This window comes from Rattus rattus, chromosome 2 (assembly GCF_011064425.1).
Source record: "Rattus rattus isolate New Zealand chromosome 2, Rrattus_CSIRO_v1, whole genome shotgun sequence".
NCBI lineage: Eukaryota > Metazoa > Chordata > Mammalia > Rodentia > Muridae > Rattus > Rattus rattus.
Genome location: NC_046155.1, coordinates 170,463,468 through 170,481,970, shown reverse-complemented (window position 1 = coordinate 170,481,970; position 18,503 = coordinate 170,463,468). Strand labels below are relative to the sequence as shown.

The 18,503-nt window shown below is 44.4% G+C and overlaps 1 protein-coding gene across 2 annotated transcripts; it reads left to right on the top strand.

Annotated features, from left to right (window-relative positions):
- The first annotated feature begins 10,858 nt into the window (after positions 1-10,858).
- On the top strand, positions 10,859-16,894 carry LOC116892498 (zinc finger protein 235-like). Of its 2 annotated transcripts, none has more exons than XM_032894245.1 (3): positions 10,859-10,990; positions 13,082-13,208; positions 14,800-16,894. In XM_032894245.1, the coding sequence occupies exons 1-3, from the start codon at positions 10,862-10,864 to the stop codon at positions 16,602-16,604; spliced, it is 2,061 nt and encodes a 686-aa protein (XP_032750136.1). In that variant the 5' UTR covers positions 10,859-10,861; the 3' UTR covers positions 16,605-16,894. The 2 variants fall into 2 exon arrangements, with proteins under 2 accessions (XP_032750136.1, XP_032750135.1); XM_032894244.1 differs by having other exon boundaries at positions 14,791-16,894.
- The last annotated feature ends 1,609 nt before the right edge of the window (positions 16,895-18,503 follow it).

Genomic DNA, 18,503 nt, shown 5'->3' with positions numbered 1-18,503 from the left:
GGATCCTTGAAGACTAGGCGGGTAAGGATTCGGCGGTGACATACAGAAACAAACACAGAAGCAGTTTGAATCTCAGTGTATTTTGCAGCTCTCAAGCAAGGGTTTTTATGCATAGAGAAACAGTTATTACAGCTCTAAAAAGTGTGTTCAGTGAAGCAGTCAAATAGAACAATTATCATAATCATTTGGTACAAGAAAATACAAAATTATTCAAGTATTACAACTTCTGAAAAGAATGTCCAATGAAGCAGTCGCGGATGGAACAAGTAACACCATTATCACTTGTTATGAAAAAGCACAAAATGGGCTGGAGAGATGGCTCAGCGTTTAGGAGCACTGACTACTCTTCCAGAGGTCCTGAGTTCAATTCCCAGCAACCACATGGTGGCTCACAACCATCTGTAATGGGATCTGATGCCCTCTTCTGGTGTATCTGAAGACAGCTACAGTGTACTTATATATAATAAATGAATAAATCTTTTTAAAAAAAAGATATTTAAAAAAGCACAAAAATCATTTGATGTGGATGGCATACTTCCAAGAGTAGGTCCATAAGATCTTTATGGGCACTTAATTAGTAATGTCTAATTCCTAAACAAGTTAATAAATGTTTATGTGCAAGCATTATCTAACATCTAGTTCCTGCATTTATAAATCTTCAAAGTATAATTTAAAACTATTTTAATCCTTAAAGTGATGCTTTCTTTACTGATATGCCAAAGCCCACCTCCAACAACACACAAATAGCCATACAAGATCATTTATTGTTGGAAAAGATTTTTTTTTCTGTCTTACCATTATTATGTGATTTTTTAAAAATGATTCGTGAAGTAAAACACCTACTTCCCTGGAGATAAGGTCATAAAATCCCAGTCTAGGCTATCAGGAACATCTCGCGAATAAGAAAGAGAAATAGAAAAAGCTAGAACAGACGAATTGCCATGAGAACCACGGCTCAATATTTCTCTAGAGCCAAGAGTTCCATAACCGGTTCCAGGAGGCCTCCTTCCTTTGAAGTTTTCACCTCAGTCTGTGGAACTTGTCATGCAGAATCTACTGGGGTCGGTGTCGCATATCTCCCTTTTTAATTTTTTAACTGAAGCTCATAATATCTCTTTTGGCAGTAGAGATGGAGGAAAAGACTAGTTGGGAGATGACTGGAAAAAGAAGAAGGAGAATTATTCCTGTAGCCACGGCGACATCAATAATCCAATGTAGCCAACTTACAGGGCTTGATGGCCGTAAACCAGAGCTAATAGTCTGAGCGAAATCCCCTAAACCTGTGAATTGATTATGCGCTTTGCTCAGAGCAGAGATCTGAGCTTGTAATCATTGTCTTCCCAAATCCCCAGCAAGTGACTTTTAGTAAGGTTGCAATTATGATTCCCATGGTAAGATAATGGCGTTACGCACGTGTATGGAAAGCTGTCATGGCACCTGGTAGAAAGCTGAACTTCAATATTTTCCACCTCTTGTCCTAATTGTAACACTGCGTCCTCTGAAGCATCACGCTTTACTTCTAAGATTTTTATCTACAATGTGTTGCCTTGCACGTGCTAGAGACATTTTTATTTACATCATTAATGAAAGGTGCAGTCTTCATCTCTGAGACTCGAGCGACTGTTGAGGCCGTGAGTGAGGTAAGGATGGCTAGGAAAGCAGTAATACCTAAAATTAAAGCCACAACCAAAGGCTTTGGTCTGATTGGTGCATTATCCCCTTTAAGCGTTTGTAAGGCTTCATTATCAAACTGAACATCGTCTTTTAAGTCTACAGGAAGCATGACAAAGGAAGGTCTTTGTAATATCAGAATAACTGAATAGGATTCAGTTAAACTAGGATCTACACGATTAGTTGAAATACATCTGGAACAGCTAGCCTGATAAGATCGTTCTAGTTTAATGATTTTTAAATCTGAAGACCGTCCAGCGAGTATGCCATAAGGAGAGCCTAGGCAAGATCTAATTGCCAAAGGAATGCTCTTAGATTCTTGAGGATTTTTATAATAAGCCACACTAGTTCCAGCAAAAAGTCTAAATAATCCTGGAAAAAAACATTAGAAACTTTACCTGAGGGAGAATGACTAACATAAATAGGTTCCCCCCATCCTGGAGTGAACCATCTATTATTAGGCTCGTTTGAAAATATTTCAGGCTTATATCCATGAGAAAGCAATTGCTCTTGGGTTAAATATGACCCATAATTAGTAAATGGTGTAACCATAGAATAGTCATGATTTTTTTTTCTTGAGTTTTCTATGGATCGTGTACTGAAGCCCAGTAGTCAAACCCACATTTAAGCCCACTTGGACTTTCTTCTTCTTCTTCTTTTTTTTTTAAAGATTTATTTTATTTATTATATATAAGTACACTGTAGCTGTCTTCAGACACACCAGAAGAGGGCATCAGATCTCTTTACAGATGGTTGTGAGCCACCATGTGGTTGCTGGAAATTGAACTCAGGACCTCTGGAAGAGCAGTCGGTTCTCTTAACCGCTGAGCCATCTCTCCAGCCCCGGACTTTCTTCTTTGAGCAAAGATGCCCACATTTTATCATTATCCCGATATTCTCGTAGACATGGTTCCAGAGCCATGGTTTCTGTTAGCTTTACCATGGTATCACTGGCTCAGGACCTTGTCTGAGCCTGTATTTCACAACACATACAGACCGGACAGCAAATGTTACAGATAGATTTTTAAAGATCGGCCAATATCTCAATTGTTTTGAGCACCACCCAAAAAAAAAAAAAAAAGTAAAAAGATGCCCCAGACACCAGGAAGCAGTATTAAGAGAACAACACCCCATTTCCTAAAACATGGGTTTGGTGGCTTTTGGTCATTCACTGGGTGATGACCATTGTTAAAGGGGGATTTGTTACAAGTTGTTTATAGTCTTGATCAGGAAGGAAACGAGGTCTAGAAGATTGTATTAAGGAATCTAACTCTTTCTTTTTCTCTTCTCCATCCTTCTTTCTTTCGTATCTAATGTTACGAGAAGACTGGTTGAAAAGGAAAAGGGGGAGGATATAGGAATCGTGTAATAGAAATAAGGGTAGATTATTGGGTCTGCTCTTAATCTATAGGGCTGCTTCTTGCCGACAATTTTACACTGGTATAGATCTTTGTATACTGACAGAAAATTAAGGTTATAATTGGTTAAAACATACTATGTATGTGTGTTTCAGCTCTTGAAATATTGAAGCAATGCAATTCATTGAAAAATACAACATGAAGTTCTATCTGTTGGAAGCTGCCATTACAGACTGTCTAGGATAATTAAGAAACGCAAGTAAATCGTCAGTGAAATTCATGGTCATGTTAGATACCAGTCTTGTTAATTACAGAAAGATGAAGTTAACTAAGGAGGTGATACAGGCCATGCTGGCATTTTTAGATATGCCATAGATAGATAGTTGGTCTTCAAAAACCTCATAGCTCTACAGTGTTTAATGATGTTTTATATATAAAAACGGCTTTTCTGGCAGTGAGACATGTCTGCTCCTGGCAGCACCCCCATTCTAATTCAAAGAAGATGGTGAACATCGAAGAGCCTCCATATAGAGTTTGCCTCAAAAAAAATGGCAAGCTTACTACTGGGCAAGAAGATTGTTCATACTTCAACTGGAGACAAAATGCTGACCAACAGGACAAACTAGACTCAGAGGAGTTGACTGCCAAGCTTTGACAGGACAAGATAGGCAAGCCCTCCATAATTCCTGCTTCAAAAAAAAAAAACAAAAACAAAAACAAAAAACAAAAAAAACGTCTGTCATATCTTGGGCCAGAAGGCTTAAGATGGGCAGTGTTGTTGTAAAAATATAAAAATTAAAAAAGTAAGTGTTGTCTTTTACCCCGCTTGGTCACACCGCGGTGCCCCAAGAAATCTGCTAGATATATTGGCGGAAACACATCCCAATTCCGTGGCGGCCCAGAACAGCCCCGCACTCCTTTTCCTACACTCAAACCGTCACGTAAAAGAACACACAACATAATAATCTTAGATCCAATTGATAAGATATAATTGCCCACTTAAACATACAAAGCCCGGTACCGGTACCATCCATCCCTTAGGAACATTAATAACAACCTGTAAATACACAGAGCAGAATCTTAATGTTACCCGCCATGGCTTCTCACCCTCTCCTCCATCCTGTCTCCTCTGTCCTAGTCTCCTCCTCTTCCTTCAAACTTCTCTCCCACCCATCCTTCCTTCTCCTCCAATGACAGGCCTCCTTCTATCCTGTACCTGCCCCTCACTTGTACTTTACAAACTCAATGGGGAGAAGGTTCTGGTGAAGTCACCTGATTCCTGAGTACAGGACTAGGCATCTGTCCTTGGGGCAGTGGAATTGGCATTGAAATACAGATAACTCCAGGGCAAACCACAACTGGGCAGTCTGAAGTTCTAGAGAAATTTTGGGTAGCTGTCCAGGAAGCCAGCTGTCTTGATGATTTCTACAGTTTTGGAAGCTGCTTGCTCTGCACTTCCTGCATATTCAGGTAATAGTTATTCCTTATCAAGGCTACATAATTTAAATTCAATGGCCAGCTTCAATACCACAGGAGGGCAGAGTGTGCAGTCAGCCATTAGTCACTCAGCAGACTTATTCTGAGGGAGCAAAACTTAATTCTCTAGGTCCAGCATAAAGGAGATACACACACACACACACACACACACACACACACACACACACACACACCCCACTTGGTAGATGAAGCAAGTTCCAACAAGGTTCAAAACCTTCATGCATACATACATATACATACATAAATATAGACATATGTACATATGCACAGACAGACAAATGTATTGGATGAATGGAGCAAAGCTCCAACAACTTCGTTTTCTCCCTTATCCCTTTTATACCCACTAAGACAAAGTTTTTATGTAAGAATAAAATGACTTCATAGCCACAAGTTATATATTCTCTAAAAATAATCACCACAAAAACATATTCTCCAGAAACAGATTAAAATCATTACACATAGGGGTTGGGGATTTAGCTCAGTGGTAGAGCACTTGCCTAGCAAGCGCAAGGCCCTGGGTTCGGTCCCCAGCTCCGAAAAAAAAAAAAAAATCATTACACAAAAGGAAATCACAAAAGGATTATTGACTGTGTTTTTCTTTCAAAACTGATAATGAACTAAACATTTCCCATCTATCTTTCTCTCCACGAGTTTCCTGTAATCCCAAAGCAGTAATTCTTCTGTCGCAGATTAACAAAGTTTAAGCAAGCCAGTCTAGGAAAGCACTTTTTTTTGTAGCTAACAATTTGTATTTACCATGAAACAGATCATCTAGGTCTGTTTTATTTGTATTTCATGTTTGTCTCATTTTTGAAGTCTTCATCAGTTAAACTGGCTAATTATCCGTTCTATGTTCATACATTCACCACGAAATTGTGGTGACCTTCCTTTCCATGGTGCACACTGAAACCTATGACCACATGCCTAGATCAGAAGATCAAGGAACTCCAATCCAACCTAGAATGACTGTTTTTTAACATCAACTTGTCCCAAGCCTGTTTTTCTTGCTCCTGCAATTATGTGGTTATAACACACGAAAGACCCCTGTACTCTCTCTAACCTATGCAGCTCTTCCCATTCCTTAAGGAAATGGGGACATTCTAATCTTGATTCTAACATTAGACTTTCTGTCAACTACCCATAACTTTCCAAAGTAATTCAAATTAACTCCCTAAAACTACTTACGTCAGGAATCCCATCCAGTCATGAATTCTTCCAAACAGCACTATCTCACGAAAGCTCATCTTCATGTTGCTCTACAGGAAGCGTGCCCAACAGAATGGGCTGTCCCCCAAGAAGTAATCACACCAGGCTAGAAGCAGTGAAGGTCTCTTCGTACCCAATCGCACCAGGCTAGACATTTGAGGAAGGTAGCAAGGAGAAACAGAGAAGGCACATCAGTAGCAAGAAGCAATCCTGGAGCAAAGCCTGTGGGACCGAGCTTCTCCAGGATTCACCCATCGCAGAAGAATTGTGTTTCCAGGAAGGTCACTGGTGCACTGCAGCTCTTTATGCATGGCATCTGCCCTTTATCATCTTACGATTCAACTTATGTTGTCTAACAATTAAGAAGACAGGGGCTGGAGAGATGGCTCAGCGGTTAAGAACACTGACTGCTCTTCCAGAGGTCCTGAGTTCAATTCCGAGCAACCACATGGTGGCTCACAACCATCTGTAATGGGATCCGATGCCCTCTTCTGGTGTGTCCAAAGACAGTGATAGTGTACTCATATATGTAAAATAAATGAGATTTTTTTTTTAATTAAGAAAACATTTTGAGCGGCTGGAGAGATGACTCAGAGGTTAAGAGAACCGACTGCTCTTCCAGAGATCCTGAGTTCAAATCCCAGCAACCACATGGTGGCTCACAACCATCTGTAATGGGATCTGATGCCCTCTTCTGGTGTATCTGAAGACATCTATAGTGTACTTATGTATAATAAATAAATATTTTTTTTAAAAAAGAAAACATTTTGAAAAGATGTTTTTATGTGTAAGTAGATTTTTTTAGGTTGATACATTCAAGTTATGGTGGAAAGTGATTTAAGGACAGAACTCGGAGCTCAACAAGATGGGATCGATAGTACAACGCTTTCTCCAAAGTTGCCAAAGTGAGTGTAATTCTCACCGGATGGTTCTCATAATTGTCACATAATTGTTCTTACTGTCCATAGTTTCTTGTTATAAGGAAAAGCCTCTCATTAGACTGCAAGGGGAGATGGTGGAGGAGGGCCTTGGGCACTTTGTTCAAATGCTGATTTCTGTGCCTCAGAACTGGTTACAGTGTGGACACAGGGATTTTAATAAATATTGAAAACAATCTCCTGTATCAATGTGGTATAAAGAATGTTCCCCCAGCTATCTCTGTTTGGCTAAGGAAATGCAGAACAGCCAGTGATTGGGCAGAGGACACAGGGAGGCTGAACTTCCAATCCAGGCCAGGGGCCTGCAAGAGGAAGAGGGAGAAGAGGGCCACAGATGAGGGAAAGATCAACAGAGTCACCGCAGTGTCAGGCATGGGGCAGATCTGCCAAGGGAGGCTCCTTGAGGATGGACAGCTACAGAAGAGGAAGCTAAAGGGAGACTAAACACAAGCAACTTGTGGGGGTGGCTGGGTAGCAGCTAAGAGCGTCGAGAGTAGGAATATCCACTCGGTTGTTGTGCTTCGAGCTTGAATAAACCTGTAGGGCTCTGTCTCAATTGTTTTGGGAGGTAGCAGGGTTAGGGAAAAAAACCTGACAGTTTTAAGTTTCGTCCAATAGAGGAGCTTCTCTTTGGGAGAGCAATTACTTTCTTTTTCTTTATTTTATTTTCTCAAGACAGAGATTCTCTGTGTAGATCTGGCTGTCCCAGAATGTGCTCTATATGCCAGGCTGGCCTTGAACTCAGAAATCTACCTGCCTCTTCGTCCCGGGTGCTGGGATTAAAGGCTTGTGGCTGGGAGATTCTTTACAAATGTCAGAAATAACAGGTGAATGGAAATTGTTCTCTAAATGTGTGGTTGCCATGTATAAGACAGGGCAGGGAAATCTCAGCATCCATCCAGGTCTACACAGAAAGGCTGCAGGAAGGAATTTAACCGAAGCTGGTGATTGGCAGAACCAGCGCTGGCTGAAGCATCCCTTCCTCATAGGACGCGCCCTCTGTATCTGCTGGGCAGAGCTGCATGTGGCTCAGGGCCCAGTCATTCCTGGTGCAACTGGAGAAGGGCCCTGTAAATAAGACTCTTGTGAAAATGTTCACCCGTCTCCATCCTGCGTTCATATTGATTTGTGATTCCTCAGTATTCCTGTAAGCGATCTTCAGTCAGCGTCCCGTATTTATCGGCCTAGTAAGGTGAACTGAAATGTGTGCAATTGGAATTATGGGGCCAGAATTCCACAGCCAACAGGGTTTTGTTGTTTTTGTTTGTTTGTGTGTTTGTTTTTACTGTAACCGATATTCCAAATGTATTTACAAAGTATTTGGTGTTGATGAAAGGTTTTTACTAAACTTGGGTTGTCAAGGTCTTCCTTCTCCTTTTTTCCTTCTAGTTTTAGGTCAGACTGTCCTCCAGGACTCAGATTGATCTGAGACTCTGCATTGCAGTTCAGACTGATTTGTGCTGCTCCCACAGATTCTCCAAGGCTGTGTCTCAGATGAAGAACAGAGTTATTTCTTTCAGCTCAGGGCTCTGAAGTCAAGCAAAGGTTAAGCCCCCACTGGAGGATCTGGGCAGGTTGTGGTTTGAGTGAGAACACCCCCATAGGCTCATATGTTAACATGCTTAGTCACTAGGAGTAGAACTCTTTGAAAGAATTTGAAGGATAAGGAGGTATGACCTTGTTGGGGAAAGTATGTCACTGGGGATGACTTTGAGATTTTAAGTGCACATGCCAGGCCCAGTGTCTCCTTCTCTGTCTCTCAAGTATGGATGGATGTAACTCTCAGCTACCATGCCTGCTGCTGCCATGCTCCCGCCATGATGATGTACTAAACTTCTGAAATTGTAAGCAAACCCCTAATTAAACGTTTCCTTTTATAAGGTTTGTCTTGGTCATGGTGTCTCTTCACAATAATAGAACAGTGACTCAGATAGCCTATTTTCTACCACCAGGTCACGCCCCCAGCTCTTAAGGGATTCTGGGCAGGTGCTCTACAATTGAGCCAGTCCCCCACCCTTCACAGGGGGATTCTAGGCCAGGACTCTGACTTGTCTCCTGAATTAGGTAAGTGCAGCTGTGCAGTTTACTTGTTAGCTTTTATAATGCAATGTAATACGGGACTTCAATGGGTTTTTGTTTTGTTTTGTTAAGTATCCACAGCCAGTCCTGAGGGGCCTCACCTTGAATCCCACCTCGGGGGAGGCAGAGGCAAGCTCATCTCTCAGTTCAAGGCCAGCCTGTGAGAGATGGCGTCTTAAAGCAGATGAGAAAATTAAAAAATTCCAGGGCATCTGGTACTGACTCATTCACCGGCCCTCCGAATGACTCTGGGCGTGAGTAAATAAGTAACAAGTCCTACCCCTGTGATGTTTGTCCAAGTTTTTATTTTGTTCTAAGGATGCTGTTCTAGCCATTGTGTCCTACAGATAGAGTTCCAGGAAACCGGAGCCAAGCCTATCCAGATGTTTATCAGGTGCAGGAGTTTCATCAACTCTGTCAAACACTAACCCTGAGAGGACAAAGGAGAGGCCTGCTTCAGGAACAATGAGGATGTCCTGACCTTCCTGGTGGAGCTGGCTGATCATAAACACTATCATGAGGACTGTGCTGTGACTCTGGGAGTTCCTCCTTGTGGCATTTTTTGGCATCTCCTTTGAGGTCTTCCCCTACCCCTAGGTCTTGTAATGTTTCCCTTTAAATAGTCCTTCTCCTAGCTGCTCGGGGTCGACACCCCTGTCTCCTGTGAGAGATACGTGTCAGCCCGGAATTCCGAAAATAAACCTTGCCTCTGCTTATTGCAACAAGATTGGTCTCTCGTGTGTCTGAGGCCCGCGACTTCCGGATACTTGAGGGAGGGTCTCCCCACGGAGATCTTTCACCTGGACTACAGAGGGAGTTCCAGGACAGCCAGAGCTACACAGAGAAACCCTGTCTCAGAAAAACAAAACAATAACAAAAACAAAGAAGTATCCATAGTTGTCTTTCATGGAATTTCAGAAATGAAAAAACCAAGTTCTCAAAGGTGAGCCTTAAAAAGGTTCACCGACGCTTTGCCATTCTGGGAAATGTAGTCCTTGGAAGGTGCAGCCACTGCGGAATTCTGGGAATTGTAGTTTTGATGCCAGCGGCGGTCGCAATCGTTTCCGCTCCCGGGGTGCGAAGGGACGTGTGAGTGCTTCCTGTGAGGTGAAACCTGGAGAGTCTTCTGGCTCTTCCTGTGCGCCTGTGCTCCTGATGTATCCTCTCAGTGACCGCGTCTGCAGCCCGAGGAGAAGTGAGGCATCCAAGTCCTCTCTAGCTGGGTTCTGCCTGAGGCGAGGCTGCCCTACACTGACCCACCTCAGCAGCTTGCAGAGGTCCCAGGAGAGTCTAGTTTCTCTGGGGAGCCTTCAAAAGGAGCTGTGATGAGAGATGGTCAGTGTCCTGAATCGTTAAGTGGTATGCAATTCTACTTTTTATGTGATTTTCCCCATTTGTTTATTAAAATAAACAAATAATATTTTTATTTTCTTAAATGTATCAAATAACTTTATTTAATAATTACAAATGAATGAATGAATGAATAAATAAATAAAGGAAGAGGTCAAAAGACAACTTGTTGGAGTCAGGTCTTTCGTTCCTCCCAGTGTTGCCCAGAGACTCCAACCCAGCATTTTAGACTCACTGGCAGTTTCCTTTACCGCTGAGCCATCTCATAGGCCCAAACTCCCCTTTCCTTAGAGAGGGTTTAGGTTTTTTGTTTGTTTTTTTTTTTTTAATTGATCATTTTCTTCATGCCTGTGGGAAAAGAGACCTTGTGAAGACTCTTGCAAATGAACAACGTTTGCTAGTAATTAAGTCTTTTAGAGAAAGACACAGAAGAGGACAATATCACTCCCATGTATGGAAACGATAATATGTAAAATTAGCCGTCACGTTGACAGACGCTTCTCAGAGTCATGACACAGCAATCATCAGAGTTCCGGGCTTCTTGAACATTTGTTTTTCTGGGAAACCCATCACCACAGGCAGCATTGTGAAGGTAGGAGCACCCAGTACCCCTGAAGCTCCTGGAAATAGAGAATGTGGCTTTCCTAACCCTTTGCTGTGAGTGAGGTGAGGCACCCATGGTCCGGTACCCCGGAGCCTTACACTAGCGATCAGCAGGAAGTAGGTAGAAAAGCCGGCTCAGCCGCACAGCACTCGGGGCTGATGGAGAAGCTGAGGAAGCCATGTGGACCGACTGTCCTAGCAATGTGCTCACGAAGCCCTTCCTCCCCCAGCTTGCTTCCCAGAGCCCTGCCTTGTCTCAAAGAGAAGAGAACGATGACCAAGTTACAGGTAGGTCGGGCTGCTTCCCCGTTCCTCACAGGGCTAGGATTGGAAACAGGACCCCTGCATGCTGGGCCAGTGCTCTGCAGCCGAGCCTCTCTGTACTGCATGGAGTAAGAGGGGAAGTTGCTGAGAAGAGAGGTCTGGAGGAGGAGGGATGAGAGAGGACAGTGGGGACATGTGCTCAAAGTGCACTGTACACGGGAAAGTGTAAAAGGAAGAATAAAAAGAATTAGAGAAGAGGGCTGGAGAGACGGCTCAATAGTTAAGGGCACTGGCTCACTGTGATTCCCAGACGCACACCTGATAGCTCACAACTGCCTGTAACTCCAACTCCAGGGGACCCAGCGCCCCCTTCTGGCCTCCCAGGGCACCTGCACATACATGTACACACAGACACAGGGCATGCACATACATAAAAAAACTCTTAAGTTCACCAACATTTTAAAAGTGACATCATTTTCCATGGTTCGCCAAATTTTATTTTTCAGATCAGTATGAATTCCCCATACTTGTATAGTTTATGAATTTTTATCATTTTAAAATTTTGTATTACTATTGTGTGAGAGGGTTGGTTATAAACGAGCAAAATCATGTGTGTTGACCTTAAAGGACAGCTTTGGGGAGCCTGACTTCCTTCTTCCGCCTTGCTCCAGCATGTTCTCCTATTTCTGGGATTCCCTGGAGACAGGCAGATCCCTGGTGCACAGTGGCAACCATCCTACCATATTTGGCAAGTGCCAGGCCAGGGAAAGACACTGACTCAAAAACAAAACAAAAAGGTGGCCAGGACCTGAGGAAGGACACCAAAGGATGTCCTCTAACCTCTACATGCATGTGCACCCTCAGTTCCATACATACACATACATGCATGCACACATGTGTACACACATGCACAGATCACTGGTCACCTTCACTTCCTGCACTGGGCATCCTGAGCAGTCATTTCCTGAGCCACCAGGGAGAGTCTGGCTGCCACCAACTGCACAGCTTCCGTGGTTGACACAAGTCTGGTGATGAAGGAATGAAGAAAGGACAGACTCACAGACATGTGCACAGACAAGCTGGCAATGAATGATCCGTGTGCTCTGATACGGACATGCCAGCAGCCTGGGAACTCAGTGCATGTATTAGACACCACTGAGCACCAGGAGTCCTGATTCAGGAACTGAATCATGACTGCTAAGGCAAAGGGTGTGTTTACATGGTGTTCAGCCAAGTCTCCAGCCACCCAGGACCACCAGCTGGGGAGTAGATGATTGTTTTGCTAATGTCGGTGGCTATATTCTCTGTTAGTTGATAGGCAGTAAGTATCCTGATTTATCTATAGTCTAGCCTAAACTGGGTACTTTAAAGAAATCTTCAGTATTTTAAAAAATCTTCAGTACTTTGGTAAGTGGTTCAAAATAGCAGTTTGTCTGAAACATTCACTTAATTAAATTTTTGTTTCAAACTTATTGTTTGTATATAGACCATACATTATATTCAGTATAGATACATTATATATATATTGCAACCTTTACAGAACACTATGTGACTATGAGCATCATAATTCAGACAATGATGATAGTGTTGTTGGACATGTATTGGCTACTTAATGCATATGTGCACATCATACAGTGTTCTAGGTCCTTTCTGTGGTCTCATTTAATCCCTTCAGGGACATTGGGAGAGGAAGGAACCACAGTTGAGGAAATGTGTCCATAAGGTCCAGCTGTAAGGCATTTTCTTAATTAATCATCATTGTTGCAGGGCCCAGCCCACTGTGGGTGGTGCCATCCCTAGGCTGATGGTCCTGAGTTCTATAAGAAAGCAGGCTAAGCAAGCCAGTAAGCACCATTCCTCCAAGACATGTGCATTAGTTCCTGCCTCCAGGATCCAACCCTGTTGGAGTTCCTGTCCTGATTTCCTTTAATAATAAACAGGAATATGGACGTATAAGCCTAATAAACCCTTTTCTCCCCAACTTGCCTTTTTCTTCATGGTGATTTGTCCCAGCAACAGAAACCCTAACTAAGACAATAGATGCTGTGTGAACACATGCTTAGGTCCTAGTGGCATTGGATATGAAACTGTGGTGTCATGTGTTTGCTGTCACAGGAGGCAGTGACGTTCAGGGATGTGGCTGTGGTCTTCAGTAAGGAGGAGATGGGGCTGCTGGACGCTGCCCAGAGAACGCTGTACCACGATGTGATGCTGGAGAACCTCAGGAACCTCCTGGCAGTGGGTGAGGATGGGGCCCTGTGTCCTTGGCGATGTCAGAAGTTCACATCCCGTGTGTGTGTTGCTCTCCACTGCTCTCCTTTCAGGTTTACTTAGTTTGTATTTCATGTCTATTTGAGTGTTTGTCTGCATGTGTGTCTGTGCCACACTCACTCGTGATGCTCACGGAGGCCAGAAGAGGGCACTGATCCCCTGGATCTGGAGTTACAGATGGTTGTGAGCCAACCTGCGGGTGCTGTGAGCCCAGCCTGGGTCCTCTGGAAAAACACCCAGTGCTCTGTATGGCTGAGCCACCTCTCCAGCCTCCACTCTATTTTTTGTTTTGTGGCAAGGTCTTGCTATGTAGCCTAGGGTTGCCAGAAATTTGTAATTCTCCTGCCTCAGCCTCCCAAGCATGAGAGTGTCTGGCTTTGTCCACTGTGCCTGACAACCGCATGCTCCTAGGGCCTCACACTCCAGCCCTCTGATCTCCACTTCTTTTTTTTCCTGCTTCTATTTAGTGTCTCAGGCGCTGTCCTCTGCATCTCTCTGGCCACAGTGCTCTTCCCTGCTGGAACTCCTGTCTCTGTCTCTCTGCCTCTGTCTGCGTGTGTGTCTGCGTGCGTCTCTTTCTCTCTTTCTCTCTCTCTCTCTCTCTCTCTCTCTCTCTCTCTCTCTCTCTCCGTCCCCCCATCTCTCTGTATGTGTATGTGTGTTTCTGTCTGTGTGTCTCTGTCTCTCTGTGTGTCTCTGTCTCTGTCTCTGTCTCTGTCTCTGTCTCTCTCTGTGTGTGTGTGTGTGTGTATGTCCCTCTCTTTCTCTCCCTCCCTCTCTCTGTCTCTGTCTCTCTGTGTGTATGTATGTATGTGTGTTTCTGTCTGTCTGTCTCTCTCTCTCTGCCCCCCTGTCTCTCTGTATGTGTATGTGTGTTTCTGTCTGTCTTTGTGTCTCTGTCTCTCTCTGTGTCTCTGTACCTCTCTCTCTCTCTCTCCCTCTCTGTCTCTGTCTCTCTGTGTGTGTATGTATGTATGTGTGTTTCTGTCTGTCTGCCTCTGTCTCTCTCTCTCTCTGTGTCTCTGTCCCTCTCTCTTTCTCTCCCTCCCTCTCTGTCTCTGTCTCTCTGTGTGTGTATGTATGTATGTGTGTTTCTGTCTGTCTGTCTGTCTGTCTGTCTCTCCCTTCCCCCCTCCCTCTCTCCGCCTCTCTCTCTCTTCATTCATCTGCTCAGGAGTCCTCACAGGCCCTGCTGTATGTGTGTCTCCCCCTCGCTCTCCCATTCTGCATTTGCCTCCAGTGGTGTCTGAGCATCTCCAGACCTGGTACCACAGAGTTAGTGCTTCCTTCCCATTTTCCGTCTGCACATCTACACGCAGGCCCTGCAAGTCAGGTGCTCAGCACAGGCTGAGGTGACCTTGAGCCCTCACTCCTGGGCTCACCCCGAGTTTCCCACTGTGGTCAAGTGTAGATTGTTCTTCCCTTTAGACATGTGTTCCTCAGAGCTCTCAGACTCACCTTTGACACTGATCTCTAGTCAGTATTTCCAGACAGAAATGAGGACTCGGACCTCTGATGTCCCCATCCTTGCTGATATCACCTTCTATTCTGAGTTCTTTCAGGAGGCCAGAGTCCAAGTACAATGAAGACAGTCGACGCACCAGGAGTAAGGTGCCTTTCACTGGGGAAGCTTCCATGTTGGCACATGACAGGCCATGATGCCAACAACCTGGCCAGAGCTCCAGAAGACGTAATAAACACTCAAGAACAGGGTTCTCACTTACCGAAGCGAATCCACTCCCCCTGCCGTGGGGGAGCGGAAGAGCCTTCTCAGGTCTCTGAGGATGATGACTCTGTTGAGAGTCTCACAAGCAACCATTCCAGCCTTAGTGAAAATCAGGAATTTCTGTCTGGGAGAGCTCAGAGTTCTTCGAGTGAAACACATCTCAGTGAGAGACATGACCTTGGGAAACACTGTCCTCAGACCCCGGTGAAAACCAAGCCACAGCCGTTGGCTCTGGGTGTTGACATTCTGAGTTTCATTTCCCATCAGGATAACAATACACTGCATGAAAGAGACAAAGTCCACAGCAGCGGTGACTGTGACGAAGTCATCTGTCCCCTGTCACAACTCACCCAGGATTGTGATTGCACAGAACGGAAGGCCTACCAGTGCAGCCAGGGCCAAGAAGCCTTCAATGACAGCCCTAGTCTGGAACTCCATCAACAGACCCCCTTAGGAAAGAAGTCTTCTGTACTTAGTACTCACAGGGACAGCAGGCGTAGCTCCAGTGTCCCCATTCAACAAAGCATTCATCCAGGAAAAAAACGCTACTGGTGTCAAGAGTGTGGCAAAGGTTTCAGTCACAGCTCAACCTTACAGACTCACCAGAGAGTGCACACGGGGGAGAAGCCCTACTGCTGCGACAGCTGTGGGAAGGCCTTCAGCCGCAGCTCAGATCTCAACATCCACCGCCGTGTGCACACCGGGGAGAGACCTTACAAGTGTGAGGTATGTGGGAAGGGCTTCACGCAGTGGGCACACCTCCAGGCCCACGAGAGAATTCACACAGGAGAGAAGCCATATAAGTGTGGAGACTGTGGCAAACGCTTCAGCTGTAGCTCGAACCTTCACACCCACCAGAGGGTCCACACGGAGGAGAAACCGTATAAGTGTGACAAGTGTGGGAAGCGCTTCAGCTTAAGTGGCAACCTAGACATCCATCAGCGGGTCCACACGGGAGAGAAGCCGTATAAATGTGAAGAGTGCGGGAAGGGTTTCAGTTCAGCCTCAAGCTTCCGAGGCCACCAGAGGGTCCATACAGGAGAGAAGCCATTTGTCTGTAATGTGTGTGGAAAGACCTTCAGTCGGAGTTCACATTTTCTAGATCACCAAAGAGTTCACACTGGGGAGAAACCATACAGGTGTGTTGTGTGTGGGAAGCGCTTCCCCTGGAGCTTGAGCCTACACAGTCACCAGAGCGTCCACACAGGAGAGAAACCGTATAAATGTGAGGAGTGTGGGAAAGGCTTCAGTCATGCCTCGAGTCTGCAGGCTCATCAGAGTGTCCACACTGGCGAGAAGCCGTTCAAATGCAATGTTTGCCAGAAGCAGTTCAGCAAGGCCTCAAACCTCCAGGCCCACCAGAGAGTGCACACTGGGGAGAAGCCCTACAAATGCGACACGTGTGGGAAGGCCTTCAGCCAGAAGTCCAGTCTCCAAGTTCATCGGAGAATTCACACTGGGGAGAAGCCATTCAAGTGTGAGGAGTGTGGGAAGGGATTCAGCTGGAGTGCGGGGCTTACTGCTCACCAGAGCGTCCACACGGGAGAGAAACCCTACACGTGTCAGCAGTGTGGGAAGGGCTTCAGTCAGGCCTCCTATTTCCACACGCACCAGAGGGTCCACACCGGACAGAGACGCTAAAGTTGCAGCATCTGCTGTAAGAGCTTCAGTCAGAGATCACATCTTGTCTTCCTCTTCCACCAGAGGGTCCACGTGCAGGGAACCTTTAGTTTCTGCCGTCAGGCGGACTCTGTGCTGCTGATGCTTAAAAGCCCCCAACACACAGAGGCTTCAGGAGACTCCATAGGGGCTTCATTTGGCCTATTTTGCCCTCAACTTATTATCCTACTGTACTCATTATGCAAAGGGAAGATAGTGTTTTAGAAAGGATCTTCTTAGCGTACAAATAAAGAAAAGAATCAAAAAACGTATATAGAAAAGCGTTCTGATTTGATTATAAAAGGAGGAATTGTCAATTGTGAGGAAGGGACCCAACAGGAATTGTAGCGCATCGCACTAATGCTGAGGTCATATCATTATGGGTAATCAAAAGATTGGCAAGGAGCTCGGGAGAAATTAGCAACAAGTATCCTAAGAGCAAGTGATTTCAGTTTATACAAAGTAACTGGATTCGCCCCCAGGTTAGGGAAAGAACACCAATTCCTGAAGTCCTCACATTTTATACCAGTGCAGATGAGCTGGGAATGGCTGGTTATAAGTCAGAAAAAGATAATCACAGTCACTCAAAGCCCACGTGCTTTGGTTCAAAGGTCAAAGCTCTGTGACATCCTGTGGTACTTTTAGATTTTCTTGTATATAGAAAATGCTCAACTTACTCAGTATGACCAAAATTAACTGTTTATTCAACTACAAAAAGTAATCATGGAGAAACCATCCATTGTATATCGCACATGTCAGATTCTGTTCAGGCCCTCTAGCGCAAGGCAATGGTGAAATTGTTCACCTAATGGTAGGAACTGTGCTGGAAGCTTCAAATTTTCGTAAGGAACACTGTATTAAGAGTAAAGGTCTAGGGGTTGGGGATTTAGCTCAGTGGTAGAGCGCTTGCCTAGCAAGCACAAGGCCCTGGGTTCGGTCCCCAACTCCGAAAAAAAGAAAAAAAAAAAAAAGAGTAAAGGTCTAGGGGTTGGGGATTTAGCGCAGTGGTAGGGCGCTTGCCTAGGAAGCCAAGGCCCTGGGTTCAGCCCCCAGCTCCGGGGGGGGGAAAAAAAAAAAAAAAAAAAGAATCCAAGAGTAAAGGTCTGGGGTTGGGGATTTAGCTCAGTGGTAGAGCACTTGCCTAGCAAGTGCAAGGCCCTGGGTTCGGTCCCCAGCTCCGAAAAAAAAGAAAAAAGAAAATAAAAAAAAGAGTAAAGGTCTAAAGGGGGATTTTTCTATCACTTGGCAAAAGCCAAGGAAGTTATGAGAAAATGTCCTATTTGTACTTTATATAACCAAACTCTGTTACCTGCAGGGAGTAACCCAGAAGGTACCGAAAGAAATTAAATTTGGCAAATGTATGTGTCTTGCAGAATTTGCACAATTAAAATATGCATAATGTATCATATTCAGGATTTCAATGGGCAACTGCTTTAAGTTCAAAAAACTTGATTCTGTAATTGTACATTTATTTGACGTTATGGCAATTATGAAAGTACCTGGGCAGATTAAAACTGACAGTACTCCAGCACATGTCTCTAGTGGAATGAAGCAATTGTTTTTGCATATCCTAACATGAAGTGTATTACAGGAAAACCATACAATACTATATGACAAAGCAGTTGTAGAGGATCTAATTGTGCTTTAAAAGAGACGCTGAACAGAAATGGGTAACAAAGACTCCCAGAGGTAGATTACATAGTGCTTTATTAACTTTAAATTCTTTAAACGCTAATGATCAAAAACCAAGAGCAGCTGAGAGACGATGAATTATAGAAGGAAAAGTGCTGAATTAGCCTGCTTGAGAATGAAAGACAGGAAATGTGTTACACTGGGAAGAGGTTTTGTGTTTGATTCAACAGGAGAAAAAAGAATGGTGGA

Bases quoted from the DNA above. Each gene is read 5' to 3' on its own strand.
- LOC116892498 (XM_032894244.1), top strand. From the start codon at position 10,862: ATGGAGAAGCTGAGGAAGCCATGTGGACCGACTGTCCTAGCAATGTGC. The intron at 10,991-13,081 runs GTAGGTCGGGCT...TTGCTGTCACAG, and splicing joins GAACGATGACCAAGTTACAG to GAGGCAGTGACGTTCAGGGA. The intron at 13,209-14,790 runs GTGAGGATGGGG...TTCTATTCTGAG, and splicing joins CAGGAACCTCCTGGCAGTGG to TTCTTTCAGGAGGCCAGAGT.